Source organism: Lepus europaeus, chromosome 3, assembly GCF_033115175.1.
Source record: "Lepus europaeus isolate LE1 chromosome 3, mLepTim1.pri, whole genome shotgun sequence".
NCBI lineage: Eukaryota > Metazoa > Chordata > Mammalia > Lagomorpha > Leporidae > Lepus > Lepus europaeus.
The window spans coordinates 42042398-42059060 of NC_084829.1; the positions used below are offsets into that span (position 1 = coordinate 42042398).

General features: G+C 51.0%; 1 protein-coding gene across 1 annotated transcript; it reads left to right on the forward strand.

Annotated features, from left to right (window-relative positions):
• Nucleotides 1-44: 44 nt before the first annotated feature.
• Nucleotides 45-16410, forward strand: BYSL (bystin like). The gene is made up of 7 exons (XM_062186106.1): nucleotides 45-630; nucleotides 6390-6552; nucleotides 10701-10839; nucleotides 11121-11254; nucleotides 13470-13630; nucleotides 13807-13909; nucleotides 14386-16410. The coding sequence occupies exons 1-7, from the start codon at nucleotides 363-365 to the stop codon at nucleotides 14729-14731; spliced, it is 1314 nt and encodes a 437-aa protein (XP_062042090.1). The 5' UTR covers nucleotides 45-362; the 3' UTR covers nucleotides 14732-16410.
• The last annotated feature ends 253 nt before the right edge of the window (nucleotides 16411-16663 follow it).

Genomic DNA, 16663 nt, shown 5'->3' on the forward strand with positions numbered 1-16663 from the left:
GCCTCCAGTGAGGTCATCGGCCCGATTCTCAGCCCCTCCCCTCGGCTTGCAGTTCCGGAAGTTTCCGTTTGGTTGGCCACCCTGGGCCTAGATCCAGAAAGCTAGGAAAGCGTGGCCCCGGCTGCCACCATGTAGAGACGTCAACGTCAAAGGCAATGACTTTGTTCCGGGCTCCGGCTCCAGGACTCGGGAGTTCCCTGCGGGAGTGCAGTGGTGCTGGCTGCTTTTCTGGCCTCCGCACGCGTGGGGGCGCTGTGAGCGCGTGGCCTCTCGGCGCAGACCTGGGCGTTCATTGCCGAGCGCACATCCTGGGCTGTCGCCGTACCCACGTGTGAGTTTGCCGGGCCGCATTTTCGAGGAAAATGCCGAAATTCAAAGCGGCCCGTGGGGCCGGGGCTCAGGAAAAACACGCGCCCCTGGCCGAGCAGATCCTGGCTGGGAACGCGGTGCGGGCAGGTGCCCGGGAAAAGCGGCGGGGCCGCGGAACCGGGGAAGAGGAGGAAGAGTATGTGGGGCCCCGGCTGAGCCGGCGGATTTTGCAGCAAGCACGGCAGCAACAGGAGGAGCTGGAAACCGAGCACGGCTCCGGGGACGGGCCCGCCAAGCCTCGGGAGCGCGCCACGCGGCTGGGTGAGCGTCCGCGGGGAAGGCAGCAGTTGGGTCGGGGGGCGGAAGGCCCACAGGTGTCCGGCAGGGGAGTACCTTGGAATCAAAACCGGCTTGCACGTTGCTCTACCGAGAGCAGGGCAGATGGGAGACCGAGCCCTGCAGGCCCACTCCCTGTTTTTAGTGCTCCTTTCGCCGCGTCCCCCAAGTTAGGCCAATAGGAAGTGATGGCTCAGGCCACCAAGTTCTCCTAGCATTTGTCCAACGGTTTTGTAAATATGGGATGCTCGCTACCGGCTTTGCACGATGCTGGGAGTTTTGATGGATTGCGTGCAGAAATAAACAAGATATAGCTCGGGACCTTACAGTCTAAACCAAGAGAGAGACAATTAGAGCAGTAAATTCCATGGGAAAGAAAGTCTCGTTTCTCTGGAAACGATAGCATTCGTGTAGGGGTCCGAGTTGCCCAGCCTGTAAGCTGAGACCTGAAACCGAATGTTCATAACAGAAAAAGCAGTGTTGTTTTGGGGCCAAATGGAGGGAGAGATGATTGAAAAATGCTGTTTTCTCATAGGGAAGAAGCATTGACCTCTGAGTTGTTTAACCGACTTCTCAGAGCTTATCTTATTTGTATGAAAAGCAGTATTTGACACAATTGAACCCTGGTAGTCTTCTGGCTACAGTATCTTTATCTGAAAGGCAGAGAAAACTTGCTTCCCCTAATCTTCCCAAACGCCTGCTGCCTGCTACGGCCAGGGCCAGGCCAGACCAAACCTGGAACTCAGTGCCAGGTGGGTAGCAGGGACACAATGACTTGAGCTCTCTCCTGTTGCCTCTCAGGGTCTGTGTTAGTGGGAAGCCTGAATCTGCAGTGGAACCAGGATTTGAACCCTGGCATTCAGTTATGGGATGTGGGTTTCCTAAGCTGTTTCTATTTTTTTTTTTTTAAAGATTTATTTATTTACTTGAGAGACACAGAGAGAGATCTTTTATCCACTAGTTCTCTCCCCAAATGGTCACAATGACTGAGCTGGGCCGGGCCAAATCCAGAGCTCCATCTGGATCTCCTTGGCTTTTGCAGGCATTTGAAAGTTCCTGTTCAAGTTTCATGATTTAACTACCATCTATTTAGTAAATGTTACCTACTTTTTATTCCAGCCCTGATCTCTTCCAAGAAACTCAAAATTTTTTTATCTGTTTATTTGAAATCTTGTATCCACTGGTTCATTCCCCAGACGGCGGCAATGGGCAAGGCTTCATCCCGGTCTCCCCTGTGGGTGCGGGGGCCCAAGCGCTTGGGCCATCTTCTGCTGCTTTCCCCTGGCAATTAGCAGGGCACTGGGTCAGAAGTAGAGCAGCTGGGACTTGAACCGGCTTCCTATGGGGTGCTGATGTCACAGGCAGCAGCTTCCTTCACTTGCTACACCACAACACTGGCCCCTGAAGCCCAAATTCTTATATTCAGCTGCTATTGGGCATCTCTCATTTGACATGTGAAAGACATCTCAAACTTACCATGTCCAAAACAAACCCTGACTTCCACACCTGGTCCTCCCCTGTCCTTGGTCTCCCTCCCCGTCTCCATGTCTTCTTCGTCAGGAAGTTCTGATGACCACCTCCACCACCTTAGAAATGCCATCATATCCAAGCCGCCATGTTCTGCGCTCGGGTTATTGCGGTACCCTCCTAACCACGATTTTGTTGCCCCTACAGCTACAGGGTTCTAATAGTGTACAGTGCCATGTGTGATCTATCTCTATTACCGTCTGACCGCCGCCTTCTTTTCCTTTGCCCTCTACTCCACCATACAAGTCTCATTGTTCCTTGTAAACATGGGCAGTTGGAGCCTGTGCCTGGCTGTTCGTTCTCCTGGAATAGTCTGCTCCATTGCCTGCAGGCTTGCAGTTTATCTATTTGAAAGGCAGAGTCACAGAGAGGCAGAGAGAGGTCCCATTTGCTGGTTCACTCCCCAGGTGGTCACAACAGCCAGAGCTTAGCCGATCCAAAGCCAGGAGCCAGCAGCTTCCTCCTGGTCTCCCACACTAGTACAGGGGCCAAAGGACCTGGGCCATCTTCTAATCTTGTATTGCTTTCCCAGGCCACAGCAGAGAGCTGGATCAGAAGTGGAGCAGCCAGCACTCGAACCAGCGCCCATATAGATGCCAGCACTACAGGCAGTGGCCTCACCCACCCCGCCACAGTACTGGGCCCCTCTGTACTTCTGACTTCTCTACTCTGTGTTTTGTCTTAGCACTTCTCTTCTTTCAATCCAATATATTTATATATTACGTCTATTTATGTCTTTCTCCTCCAGTTAGAATGTAAGCTCTGTGAGGTCAACAATTTCTGTTTCTCTTGTTCACTGCTAACCTTCCAGCACTCATAACAGTGCCTCTCATGTAGCAGCCACTCGATGTTCACTGGGTAAATGGACTCATGAATGATGGTGAGGTCGGTAGGTAGGTGCCAAACCTGCAAAGCCCTTGGAGAGCAAGCCCAGAATTTAAAGCCATTCTTTTTTTTTTTTTTTTTTTGACAGGCAGAGTGGATAGTGAGAGAGAGACAGAGAGAAAGGTCTTCATTTTTGCCATTGGTTCACCCTCCAATGGCCGCTGCAAACGGCGCATCTCACTGATCCGAAGCCAGGAGCCAGGTGCTTATCCTGGTCTCCCATGGGGTGCAGGGTCCAAGGACTTGGGCCATCCTCCACTGCCTTCCCGGGCCATAGCAGAGAGCTGGCCTGGAAGAGGAGCAACCGGGATAGAATCCGGCGCCCCAACCGGGACTAGAACCCGGTGTGCCGGCACCACAAGGCGGAGGATTAGCCTGTTAAGCCACAGCACCGGCCTTAAAGCCATTCTAACAGTGATGGGAAGCTGTGCGAAGGGTTGGAGTGCAGAACTGACCAGATCAAATGTGCATTACTGGCAGATTACTTGAGCTGCAGAGTGAAGAGTGCAGTGGAAGGAAGTGAGACAAACATTAAGGGATTGCGGAGTTAACCCAGGCAAAAGATGCTGCAGCTGGAGGCTTAGCCTGGGCTGTGAAGGACTTGAGGGACAGTCTGTGAGGTGACATTCCGGGGAGTAGGAGTTGGTAGTTGATTGGAGGTTGAAGGTGAGGGCAGGGCATGAGGCAGGACTGCCTCCCGCATTCAGTATTGAGTCCGGGATGGTGCCGGGTACCAAGCTTTGGAGGACTGAGCAGTGTAGACCGTGAGGGAAGGGAACGAGTTCTCTTGATGAAGGTGGAGTTTGAGGTGCCTGTGAGTCTCCCCCAAGCAGCTGTTCCACGAGGCACCTGGAATCAGCATCTGGAAGTAAGAACGGAGAAAAATGTCTGTCTCCCATCCCAATGGAGCTTTAGAATTTTTTTTTAAAGATTTATTTGTTTATTTATTTGAAAGGCAGAGTTAGAGGCAGAGAGAGAGAGAGGTCTTCCATCCACTGGTTCACTCCCCAGAGGGCTGCAGTGGCCGGAGCTGCACCGATCTGAAGCCAGGAGCCAGGAGCTTCTTACAGGTCTCCCACATGGGTGCAGGGGCCCAAGTGGCTTTACTTGCTCTGCCACAGTGCCTGCCCCTAGAATATTTTTTTAAAATTCATTTTTGGGACTGGCGCTGTGGCATAGTAGGCTAAGCCTTTGGCCTGCAATGCCAGCATCCCATATGGGCACTGGTTTGAGTTCCAGCTGGTCCACTTCTGATCTAGCTCTTTGCTGTAGCCTACATAAGCAGTAGAAGATGGTACTAGTCCTTGGGCCCCTGTACCAGTGTGGGAGATCTGGAAGAAGCTCCTGGCTCCTGGCTTCGGATCAGCTCAGCTCCCACCATTGTGGCCATTTTGGGAGTGAGCCAGTAAATGGAAGATCTCTCTCTTTGCCTCTGCCTCTCTGTAACCCTGACTTTCAAATAAATAAATAAATCTTTTAAAAAATTTTTCATTTATTTGGAAGGCAAAGAGAGAGAGCGATCCTCCATCAACTGGTTCACTCCAAATGCCTGCAACAGCTGGGGCTGGGCCAGGCCAAAGCCAGGAACCCAGCACTCTGGGTCTCCTGCTTAGGTGACAGGGATCCAACTACAGGAGCCATCACATACTGCCTGCCAGGGTACACCCTAGCAAGAAGCTGGATCGGAAAAGGAGGTGGGACTTGAACGTTAGCACTCTGATATGGGATGCCAGCATCCCCAGTGACAGCTTACACCCACCACACTGCATCACCTGCTTCCCCCCATTTAGCTCTTGTCCTGTACCTGCCTTTGTTCTGAACGACCTGTTCACATGCAGCGTTTTATCTCTCCACTTGGGTTATTAGAAACCTTTCTAGATGCCCAGCCAGGCGTAGCCTTCTAAAAATCAACTATTCAGCTGTTGCCCTCTTGGAATCCAAACCCCACTGCCTGGCTTTCAGGACCTTCCCATCCAGCCCTGTTCCTTTCTACTGCCTAACAGACACTCAGAACCAAGCCCTTCCTCCAAGACACCTACCTCAGTCGAACACACTCTGCCTGCTCCCACTCCTGCAGAGCCTGGCTGCAGCGCTCATCTTGTGAGTGCCTGTGTGCTGTCCTGACCCCTCACTGAGACGGGGCAGCAGTGGTGACGAAGGTGCGGTCCAGACCCCTGGGATTGCTGGTGTTATGCAGATGGCTCTGTGCTTCAATGACTTCATCTGCTTCTGGGCACACCTTCTTCTTGGGGTTACAAAGCCTAAGCAGTCAGAGAATGTCAGGACAGTTGGCTGCTGCAGAACTGCGTAGGGTGTGGTGACTATTATTTATTGGCCTTGCTGGCTCTTTGTCTCATTTTACATTTTGTTTCTCAGGGGAGATTGCAGCCAGCGCCGCAGCTCACTAGGCTAATCCTCCGCCTTGCGGCGCCGGCACATCGGGTTCTAGTCCCGGTCGGGGCACCGGATTCTGTCCTGGTTGCCCCTCTTCCAGTCCAGCTCTCTGCTATGGCCCGGGAGTGCAGTGGAGGATGGCCCAAGTGCTTGGGCCCTGCACCCCATGGGAGACCAGGAGAAGCACCTGGCTCCTGGCTTTGGATCAGCGCGGTGCGCCGGCCGCCTCGCGCCAACCGCAGCAGCCATTGGAGGGTGAACCAACGGCAAAAGGAAGACCTTTCTCTCTGTCTCTCTCTCTCACTGTCCACTCTGCCTGTCAAAAAATAAATAAATAAATAAAAAATTTTTTAAAAAAAGGGAGATTGCAAGCCTCTGGGGACAGGAAGACTGTCTCATATGTTCTGCTTCACGCACCTGTATTGGTTACGTGTACATGAGGCCTGTACTGTATCATGGTTAAAGTAAAACTAAGTCCCTCACCCAGGGGCAGGCCTTGTGGTGCAGCAGACTAAGCTGCCATTTGGGATGCTTGCACCCCACATCCAAGTGCCTGGGCTCAGCTCCCCGCTCTGCTTCCCTCCAGCTTCCTGCTAATGTACATCCTAGGAGGCAGCAGATGACGGTCCCTGCCACCCATGGGGAGACCAGGATGGAGTTCCTGACTCCTGGCTTTGGCCAGACAAGCCCATCTTCTGCTGCCTTCCCAGGTGCGTTAGCAGGGAGCTGGATTGGAAGTGGAGCAGCAGGGACTTGAACTGGCGCCCTTATGGAATGCCGGCATTGCAAGCAGTGGTTTAACCCAGTACGCCACAACACTGGCCCCAACTCTCTCTCTCTCTCTCCCTCTTGCTCTGCCTTTCAAATAAATAACAATAAACTTTTTAAAAATCTGCCTACTCCTTCCCCTGCTCATCCATTTACCTCCCCTCTTCTAGGTCCTGGAGTGCCACAGGATGGGTCAGACGATGAGGATGAGGAGTGGCCCACCTTGGAGAAGGCTGCCACGATGAAGGGGGTAGACCACCATGCAGAGGTGGTCGTGGACCCTGAGGATGAGCGTGCCATTGAGATGTTCATGAACAAGAACCCTCCTGCCAGGTAGGGCTGGGCACTTTGGTAGTAGGCCCTGGAAGAAAGCTCCCCTAGAGAAACAAAATGCCCTGGCAGTTCCCTATTTTTGGAGAAGGCCTGAGCATTGCTAGTTGTGGGGGACCCCTAGACAGAGGTGGCTCATCCATTCCAAGAATGCCTCCTCCACTTCGACCAGTTCTGGAACTGCCCGGATTATCCAGGGAAACAGCTAGAAGCCCTTTTTATGTCTGGGAGGTCCATCCCATTGCACCTGGTCCTGATACACTCGGCCTTTAGTGGTCAGATAAACTTCCATGCATAAGTCCCTTTCGCGTGCTAAGCTGCATTTGGTCTGGGGTTTTTCCACCTCAGCACTATTAGTATTTGGGCCTGGGTGGTTCTTTTTTGTGGAAGCTGTTTCATGTGTTATAAGATGTTCAGGAGATCTATACCCTTTCAATCGCAAATTCAAGTGTGATAACCAAAAATAACTCCATATATTGCTGAATTTCCACCCCTCCTCGTGAAAACCACTGTTTATTCTCCTCTGTAATAAATGCTAGCTCCCCAAATGTGCAGGCATTCAGGCTGCCTGTGGTCAAATATGTGAGCCTGTATTTTAGCCCTGGGGAGGGTAAATCTAGGATAAGGGCCTCCCCCTGGTCCATTCTGATCCTGTGATATTAGTATGTTGTCATCTTGGTTCTTTAGAATATTTTGGATTAATACATCTCTCATTGCCAATTATATTGTAAAAAGATGAGGAAACCGAATGATGTTTGAGAGTTCAGAAAGAAGAAAGGCACCTGTCTCCCACATTGACATCCAGCAGCTGACACAGATGTGACAAAGTGCGTCCCTGGGCTTGTGTGCTTGTCCCAGAAGAGAGCCTCTCAGGGTCTCACCTTGCACCTCATCCTGCTGACTTCCCAGAGAATTCTTTTTATGCAATTTAAAAAAAAAAAAAAAGAAAAAAAAAGTAATGATTCATTGTGTTTGAAAGGCAGAGCAACAGAGAGAGATCTTCCATCTGCTGGTGTACTCTCCAAATGCCCACAATAGTCTGGGCTGGGCTAGGGAGAAGCCAGGAGCTTGGAACTCCATGTGGCTCTCCTACTTGGGGGGCAGAGGCCCCAGTATATGAGCCACCACACCTGCTGCCTCCCAGACGTGTTAGCAGGAAGCTGGATCAGAAGCAGAGTAGGGGCCAGTGCTGTGGCATAGTGGGCAAATCTTCCATCTGCAGCACTGGAAACCCATCTGGGCACCAGCTCAAGTCCCAGCTGCTCCTCTTCTGATCCAGTCTCTGCTATGGCCTGGGAAAGCAGCAGAATATGGCCCAACTGCTTGGGCCTCTGCACCCATGTGGGAGACCCAGAGGAAGCTCCTGGTTCCTGGCTTCGATTGGCTCAGCTCCAGCCATTGAGGAGTGAACCAACAGATGGAAGAACTTTCTGTCTGTCTCTCCCTCTCTCTGACTGTAACTCTACCTCTCAAATAAATAAATAAAATCTTTAAAAAAAAAAAAAAAGAAGAAGAAGAAGAAGAAGAAGCAGCAGCAGCAGCAGCAGAAGCAGAGAAACCAGTACTGAAACTCAGACACTCTGATATAGGATGCGGGCATCAAAAGGGGCATCTTAACTACTGCTCCAAGTGCCCACCCCTACACAGATTATTCTGATGAACCTAGCAGAATGCTTTTCCAGCCTGCAGTAAATAGAAGGGACAAACTTCTAGAAACAAGGGATTATGCAATCTTGAGAAATCTTCAGAAATCAGGCCTAGAGCTGGCATCGTGGTATGGCAGGTGAAGCCACCACCTGTTAATGCTGGCATGCTGTATGGGCACCATCTGCTCTGCTTCCCATCCCGTTCTCTGCTAACACACCCGAGAAAGCAATGGAAAATGGCCCAAGTGCTTGGGCCCCTGCCATCATGTGGGAGACCTGGCTGGAGTTCCAGGCCCCTGAGGGAGAGGCCTCCCCCCCACCCCCACCCCGGTCCAGGTTCTGGCCTGGCCTGTCCCAGCCGTTTGGGGAGTGAACCAACAGATGGAAGATCAATCTCTTTCTCCCTTTGTACCTCCCACCTTCCCTCTAACTCTGCCTTTCAAATGAATCTTCCCCAAAAAAGGGGCTGGCGCTGTGGCGTAGTGGGTAAAGCCACTGCCTACAGTGTTGGCATCCCATATGGACGCGGGTTCGAGTCCCAGCTGCTCCACTTCCGATCCAGCTCTCTATTATGGCCTGAGAAAGCAGTAGAAGATGGCCCAAGTCCTTGGGCCCCTGCATCCGCATTGGAGACCTGGAAGAAGCTCCTGGCTCCTGATCAGTGCAGCTCCTGCCGTTGCTGCCAGTTGGGGAGTGAACCATCAGGTGGAAGACCTCTCTCTCTCTCTGTCTCTCCTTCTCTATCTTTGAGTTTCAAATAAATAAATAAATCTTTTTTTAAAAAAGGTGTGTGTGTGTGTATATATATATATATATATAGAGAGAGAGAGAGAGAGAGAGGCATTTGACCTAGTGGTTAAGACCTCTCTGTAAACCATATCCTTTTTTTTCCCTTCTTAGCCCATATCCTTGACCCTCGCTTCTTATGGTCATTTGTGCTGGAAGGCAGCAGCACATGATGGCTTAAGAAGCTGGGTCTCAACCATCGGATGGAAGACCTCTTTCTCTGCCTCTGCCTCTTCTGTAACTCTGCCTTTCAAATAAATAAAGCTGAAATATATATATATATATATATATATATATATATATATATATATATATATGTTCTTACAAAAGAAGTTGGGTCCCTGCCAACATGTGGAGGATCTAGATTGACTTATCAGCACCTAGCTTTGTTCTATCCCAGCCCAGGCCATTGCAGGCATTTGGAAAGTTAATCAGTAGAGAGCATATCTCTCTCTCTCTTTCAAATATATATATATATATATATATGTATGTATACATGTATGTGTGTATATATGTGTGTGTGTGTATAAAACCAGTGGGATTTTTTTTAGATTTTATTTATTTTATTTGAGAGGTAGAGTTACAGATAGTAAGAGGGAGAGACAGAGGGAAAGGTCCTCCTTCTGTTCGTTCACTCCCCAAATGGCTGCAATGGCTGCAGCTGGGCCTATCTGAAGCCAGGAGCCAGGAGCTTCTTTCCGGTCTCCCATGTGGGTGCAGGGGCCCAAGGACTTGAACCAGCACCCATATGGGATGCCGGCGCCACAGACGGAGGATTAACCTACTACACCACAGCGCCAGGCCCAGACCAGTGGGATTTTTAAAAATGACTTCTTCAAAGAAGCAGGCCTAGACCCACAGGAAGTCAGCAGTGAGAGGCTGCGTGGCTTGGGGGATTCATAGCGTCCTGTAAGGACCTGCACTTGGAACATGAACCTGCTTCCCCCTTGACAGCTGTGAGTTGTGGGCTTCTCTGGGCTTCAGGTCTCACATCTGCAAAGGAGAACAAAAGCGCCTCCCATAGGTGTTGACAGACAGTGTGACTTAATTTCCAGAAGATCCCACGCTGAGGGCCTGGCATTTAGGGGGTGCTCGGGAAACAGGAGCAGCTGCAAGAACCCTTCAGCCGCCTCTGAAGGCGCAGCCCAAGGTGATGGTGACTCAGCAGAATATGCTTGATGGGCATGATTTAAGGAGGCTGAGGAGACATCGTCAGGTTTTAATGTCAGTAAATTCAGATGGAGGGAAGTTTGCACATCTCCCCGATGATCCCAGTACGCAGAATCTTGGTAGATCATTGGTAGGCAGCACTTACTGCATGCTAGCTCATACCATAAATGACATGCATATGTTAACTTAATGCTGTTGGAACCTTACAAGGTTGATGCCATTACGATTCTGTCGTCTGTCGTACAGACGGGAAAACTGACGCATAGAGAGGTAAACCATACAGCCAAGGTCATCCAGGGAGCGGAAGAGCCAGGATTTGAACCTGGCTGGCTGACTGCGGATTCATTCTGTGCCCCTCCAGGACTGCCAACCTTGTCCTTAATGGGGTGACTCCATTCCTATGTTTTCCACAGCGAGGGTGGTAGGCAGATGGGTACAGAAGGCCACACATCCAAGGGGCTGACGGTCTGTCAGTGCTCACAGCAACCATGAGGTCCCTTGGGGCTTCCTGCAGTGACCAAGTGCCCCTTCCCTCCTCTCTCGCTCTAGGCGCACCCTGGCCGACATCATCATGGAGAAGCTGACTGAGAAGCAGACGGAGGTCGAGACGGTCATGTCAGAGGTGTCGGGCTTCCCTATGCCCCAGCTGGACCCCCGGGTGCTGGAGGTCTACAGGGGGGTCCGGGAGGTAATTCTGGGATACCCTTCCTGGGGCTGTGGGCTCCTGCCTCGGGCTTTGCTGCATAGGGCGGAGAACCAGACTGTGAAAGTTCAGATCCTGCTCTGCCTCTTAGTGACGTGGTGGTCTTGGGTCAGCTACTGGACACTCTGGTCATTTGGAAAGCGAGCATGATAATAGCACCTCCTTACAGGCATGCTGTGAGGATTGAGTTAGGGCATGAGAGCACCTGCCCAAGCATTGCGTGTTAGTGGCCGAGACGATGGTGATGTTTCCTCCCTCCTCCCCAGGTGTTGTCTAAGTACCGCAGCGGGAAACTGCCCAAGGCCTTTAAGATCATCCCTGCGCTCTCCAACTGGGAACAGATCCTCTATGTCACAGAGCCTGAGGCCTGGACTGCGGCTGCCATGTACCAAGCCACCAGGTGAAGTGGATGAGGGGTAGGGTAGTCTTGAGTCTGCAGGGGAGGGCTGGGCGTGGAACATACAGGCTTTCCCTTTCTCTATCAGAGCACTCTTTTATGCTGCTTTTTTTTTTTTTTTTTTTTTTTACTTTTAAAGATTTGTTTATTTATTTAAAAGGCAGAGTTACAGAGAGGCAGAGGCAGAGAGAAAGAGGTCTTCCATCTGTTGGTTCACTCCCCAAATAGCCACAAAGGCCAAAGCAGAGCCAATCCAAAGCCAGGATCCAGGAGCTTTTTCCAGGTCTCCCACATGGGTGCAGGGGCCCAAGCACTTGGGCCATCTGCTGCTGCTTTCTCAGGCCATGGCAGAGAGCTGGATTGGAAGTGGAGCAGCTGGAACTCAAACCTGTGCCCATATGGGATGCCGGCACTGCAGGCTTGGCTTTACCTGCTACGCCACAGCGTCCACCTCATTGCACATCTTTATATATAATTTTCATAGCTTTTCCTGTTTCATATTTTGGGGCCAAGTTTTGGAACCCCCTGTGATGAGTTTTAAAGGGAAAGGCTATGGCTACCAACATAGCCCTGGAATGTCAGAATAATCTCCCCATTCTGGCTCCCCAGGCCTGCTCATGTGCCTTGTGACAGTAGAGTAGAAATGAGCCACCAGGGGGAGCAGAAGGTGAGCAGCCATCAGTCTCTCCCAGAGACGGACAGTATTCACACTTAACCATTTGGGTACACCCTGTTGCCCCTCCTGGTCCCTCTCTAAGCTGACTTGGATGTTGCATGTCCACAGCTCCTATACTTTTTGCTGCAAGAATGGTTCTATATCTTACTTTGAAATATTTTGTGGGGCCAGTGTTGTGGTGTAGTGCTTAAAGCTGCTGCCTACAATGCCAGTATCCCATGTGGGCACTGGTTCATGTCCTGGCTGCCCCTATTCCTATTCATCTCCCTACTAATGCCCTGAGAAAAGCAGTAGAAGATGGCCCAAGTGTTTAGACCCCTGCACCCATGTAGAGGACCCAGATGAAGTCCCTGGCTTCAGCCTGGACCAGCACTGACCATTGTGGCCGCCTAGGGGAGTCAGCCAGCAGGTGGAAGAGCTCTCTCTCTCTGTTTCTCCCTCTCTCCCTGTAACTCTGCTTTCAAAATAAATGGTAAAAAAGAAAATCTCTTTCCTACACTATCCATAGTAAGATATATAAGATATATATATATATATATATATATATATATATATATATTTTTTTTTTTTCCCCTTGAAAGACAGAAACAGACTCAGATCTCCCATCCACTGGTTCACTCAAAATGCCTGCAAAAGCTGAGGCTGGGCAAGATAAAGCCAAGAGCTAGGAACTCAGTCTAGGTCTTGTACATGAGTGACAGGGACTCAACTACTTGCGTTATCACCTGTTGCCTCCCAGGAGCAGAACCAGGACTGGAATCCAGATACTCCCATGTGGAATATAGGCAACCAGGTGGCTTTTTTTTTTTTTTTTTTTTTTTTTTTTTTGAGAGAGAGACAGAGTTACAGAGAGGTCCTCCATCCACTGGTTCACTCCCCATATAGGTACAATGACTGGAGCTGAGCTGGTTTGAACCCAGGAGCTTCTTCTGGGTCTCCCACATGAGTGCAGGGGCACAAGCACTTGGGCCATCCTCCACTGTTTTCCCAGGCCATAGCAGAGAGTTGGATCAGAAGTGGAACAGCTGGGATATGAACCAGCGTCCATGTTGGATGCTGGAGCCCCAAGCAGAGTGTTAGTCTCCTGTACCACAATGCCAGCCACCTATGTGGCATCTTAATTGCTATGCCAAGTACCTGACCCCCAAATGATGTTTATTTTTAAATATTTTCTTTATTGGAAAGGCAGAGTTAGAGAGAGCGCTTGATGTTGTATCTGTTGGCTCACTTTCCAGATGGCCTCAATGATCAGCATTGGGCCAGGCTGGAGCCAGGAGCCTGGAACTCCTATCTAGGTTTCCCCACATAGATGACAGGGGCCCAGGCACTCGAGCCATCTTCCCCTGTTTTCCCAGGCACAATAGCAGGGAGCTGGATCGGAAAGGGAGCAGCTGGGACTTGAACTGGCCCTCAAATGGGATATAGATGTTGCTGGCAGTGGCTTAATCCACTGTGCCATAATAGCAGCCTCCACCCAGTGATACTTAAAGGGGCAAGTAAAGACCTATCATGTGACTCGGGGACTTCCCCTCACCCTACTAGGATTTTTGCTTCTAACCTGAAAGAACGCATGGCCCAGCGCTTCTACAACCTCGTCCTGCTCCCCCGCATACGAGATGACATCGCTGAATACAAACGACTCAACTTCCACTTGTACATGGCGCTCAAGAAGGCCTTGTTCAAGCCTGGAGCCTGGTTCAAAGGTGGGCACCCAGAGGCAAGGAAGGAGTGAGGGGCTGGAGCACCTGCAGGTGAAAGCAGACCTGTTGCGGGAAGTGGGTGTCTCTCCAGCGCTGGCCCCTGGGGCTGGTGCGGGTGTTCCCTGGTGTACCTTTCTCTCACCCTGGGCTGAGAGTGACTACCCTCTGCCTGTCTCCAGGGATCCTGATCCCCCTGTGCGAGTCAGGCACTTGTACTCTCCGGGAAGCCATCATCGTGGGCAGCATCATCACCAAGTGCTCCATCCCTGTGCTGCACTCCAGGTAGTGTTGGTGGGGCTCGAGGAGGACTGTGCAGTGCACATCCAGAGAGCCAGGTGGCCGGGACTTGGGGAGAGGGTAGCAACAAGAAAGAGTAGAACAGCTGTGGATTTGTGGCTGGTTGAAGCAGTGGGTGTGTCATTACTTCATTAGAAAGTAAGTTCCACTAGAAGAGGATCCCAGCGCCTGGCATATGGCAGGTGCCCAGTAAATAGTTGAATGAGTAGGGCACACAGGAGGAAGTGAGGTGGGGGTGCAGATGTCAGCATGTTTGGACATTCTAGTTGGATCCTGGGACAAGTGTCTAAGCCAGAGGTAGAGGTGGTAACTGCAGTCAGAAAAGGATGAAGTTGGGAAGGTGAGGAGGCCTGAGATGGCCCCCTTGGGAACACCATTAAGGGCCAGCAAAGGGAAGAACCAGGCTCCCTCCTCCAGCGTTTCCCCAAGGACTAACCCTACCACGCCACCCCTTCCCCCAGCGCGGCCATGCTAAAAATCGCCGAGATGGAATACAGTGGTGCCAACAGCATCTTCTTACGACTGCTGCTGGATAAGAAGTATGCACTGCCCTACCGCGTGCTGGACGCCCTGGTGTTCCACTTCCTGGGGTTCCGGACAGAGAAGCGGGAGCTGCCTGTGCTCTGGCACCAGTGCCTGCTGACACTGGTCCAGCGCTACAAGGCAGATTTGGCCACAGATCAGAAAGAAGCCCTCATGGAACTGCTCCGGCTGCAGCCCCACCCACAGCTGTCGCCCGAAATCAGGCGGGAGCTTCAGAGCGCAGTCCCTCGTGACGTGGAAGATGTCTCCATTACCATGGAGTGAGGAAGACAGTCACCTGCCCTGGTCCAGTGGACATGGGAGGACACCAGGTCCCCTGGGTGACTGAAGGTGACACTGAGCTTTTTATGCCTGAAGACCAGGGCAGTGACAAGGTCACAGGGCATCTGTGGCTCCCAGGCCAGGCAGGGCGGCCTGAGGGTCTGTTTGGCTCCCTCTGTTCTAAGCCTTCGTCCCTGCTCCCTTGGCGAGCTGATGGATGCACAGCCCAGCGTTCCCACTCCCCAGCTGGGGCTTGGTTTAAGTATACTTTCTCTGCCTGTTGTGTCAAGTCACTGGGAAGCGGGTAAAAACAAAGACGGGTATTTATTGAACCTGCGTTCTGCTGCAGCTGATGAAGGTCTTTCTACTTCTCTGTGGCTGGAGGTGGGAATTCCTCTTCCCTGTTGTCTCGGGAGTGGAATCTTCACCCCCGTTTACACAGCAGCCGACCTTAACCTCCCAAGTGTATCTCCAGGCTGCGTGCCTCCAGTAGCCCCCAGGGGCACATGCTCTGCCTTCCTTCCCCTTGAATGAGTGACACTGTCTCGTTAGTTGGGTAGAAGGCCAGCAACAGGGTTGTTCAGAAGGTAGTGGTTTCTGGGCCGTGGATGGAACGACTACAGAGGGGAGATGGGTCTGCAGATGAGGTGGGGTCAGCACCAGATAGATTCCCTTCCTAAGTTTTTAACCAATTAAAGCTTTAGGTCAAGAGCTGGTATTGTGACACCAGCATCCCACACTGGAATACCAGTTTGAGTCCTGTGTGCTCCACTTCCAGTCCAGCTCCCAGCCAATGTATCTGGGCAGGCAGCAGAAGATGGGCCCTTGCTACCCATGTGGGAGGTCTGCATGGAGTTCCAAGCTCCTGGTTATGGCCTGGCCCAGCCCTGGCTGTTGTGCCCATTGAAGTGAACCAGTGGATGGAAGATCTCTCTGTTTGATGCCTTTTCAAATAATCTTTAAAAAAAAAAGATTTATTTATTTTATTTGAAAGGCACAGTTACAGAGAGGGAGAAGCAGAGGCAGAGAGAGAGGTCTTCCATCTGCTGGTTCACTCCCCAAATGGCCACAACAGCCAGAGCTGGGCCAATCTGAAGCCAGGAGCCAGGAGCTTCTTCTGGGTCTCTCACATGGGTGCAGGGGCCCAAGTACTTGGGTTATCTGCTGCTGCTTTCCCAGGCCATAGCAGAGAGCTGGATCAGAAGTGGAGTAGCCAGGACTTGAACCGGGTGCCCGCATTATAGGCAGTGGCTTTTTATCTGCTATGCCACAGCGCTGGTCCCCTTTCAGATAAATTCAAAAAAAAAAAAAAAAGAAAAGAAAAGAAAAAGAAAAATAGTGGCTGGCAAATTAGGGCTAAAAGTATTTTTGTATGGCTCATGAACTAAGACCGATTTTTATATTTTTAAATCATTGCAGGGGGGATTTAAGGAGCAGTATTTTGTGACAGGTAATAATTACATGACATTCAAATGCCAATGTCGGCAAGTTCAGTTGGAACCTGGCCACACCCACCATTGACGTTTCCTGTGGCTGCTCTACTCCAAAAAGTTCCTTAATCTTGCTGTAAACCTTGTTACTTGCTTTTAAAAATCTGTCTGCTCCAACCCAATTAATGCATTGGAGAACAATTTGATAGTAGTACAAACTTTAAAGAAAATTTGTTTCTGCCCTTTCAATTTTTATTTATTTTCATTTTATTTGAAAGGCAATGTGACAAAGAGATCTTAGATCCATTGGTTTGTTCCTGTAAATGGCTGCAACAGCCAGAGCTGGGCCAGGCCAGAGCCAGGAGCCGGGAGCTCCATCCAGGTCTCCCACATGGGTATCAGGAACTCAGGTACTTCAGCCATCATCTGCTGCCTCCCAGGGTGCATCGGCAAGCAGGAGGCTGGACTGAAAGCAGAGTAACCACAAGTCACTCCGAGATGGGGT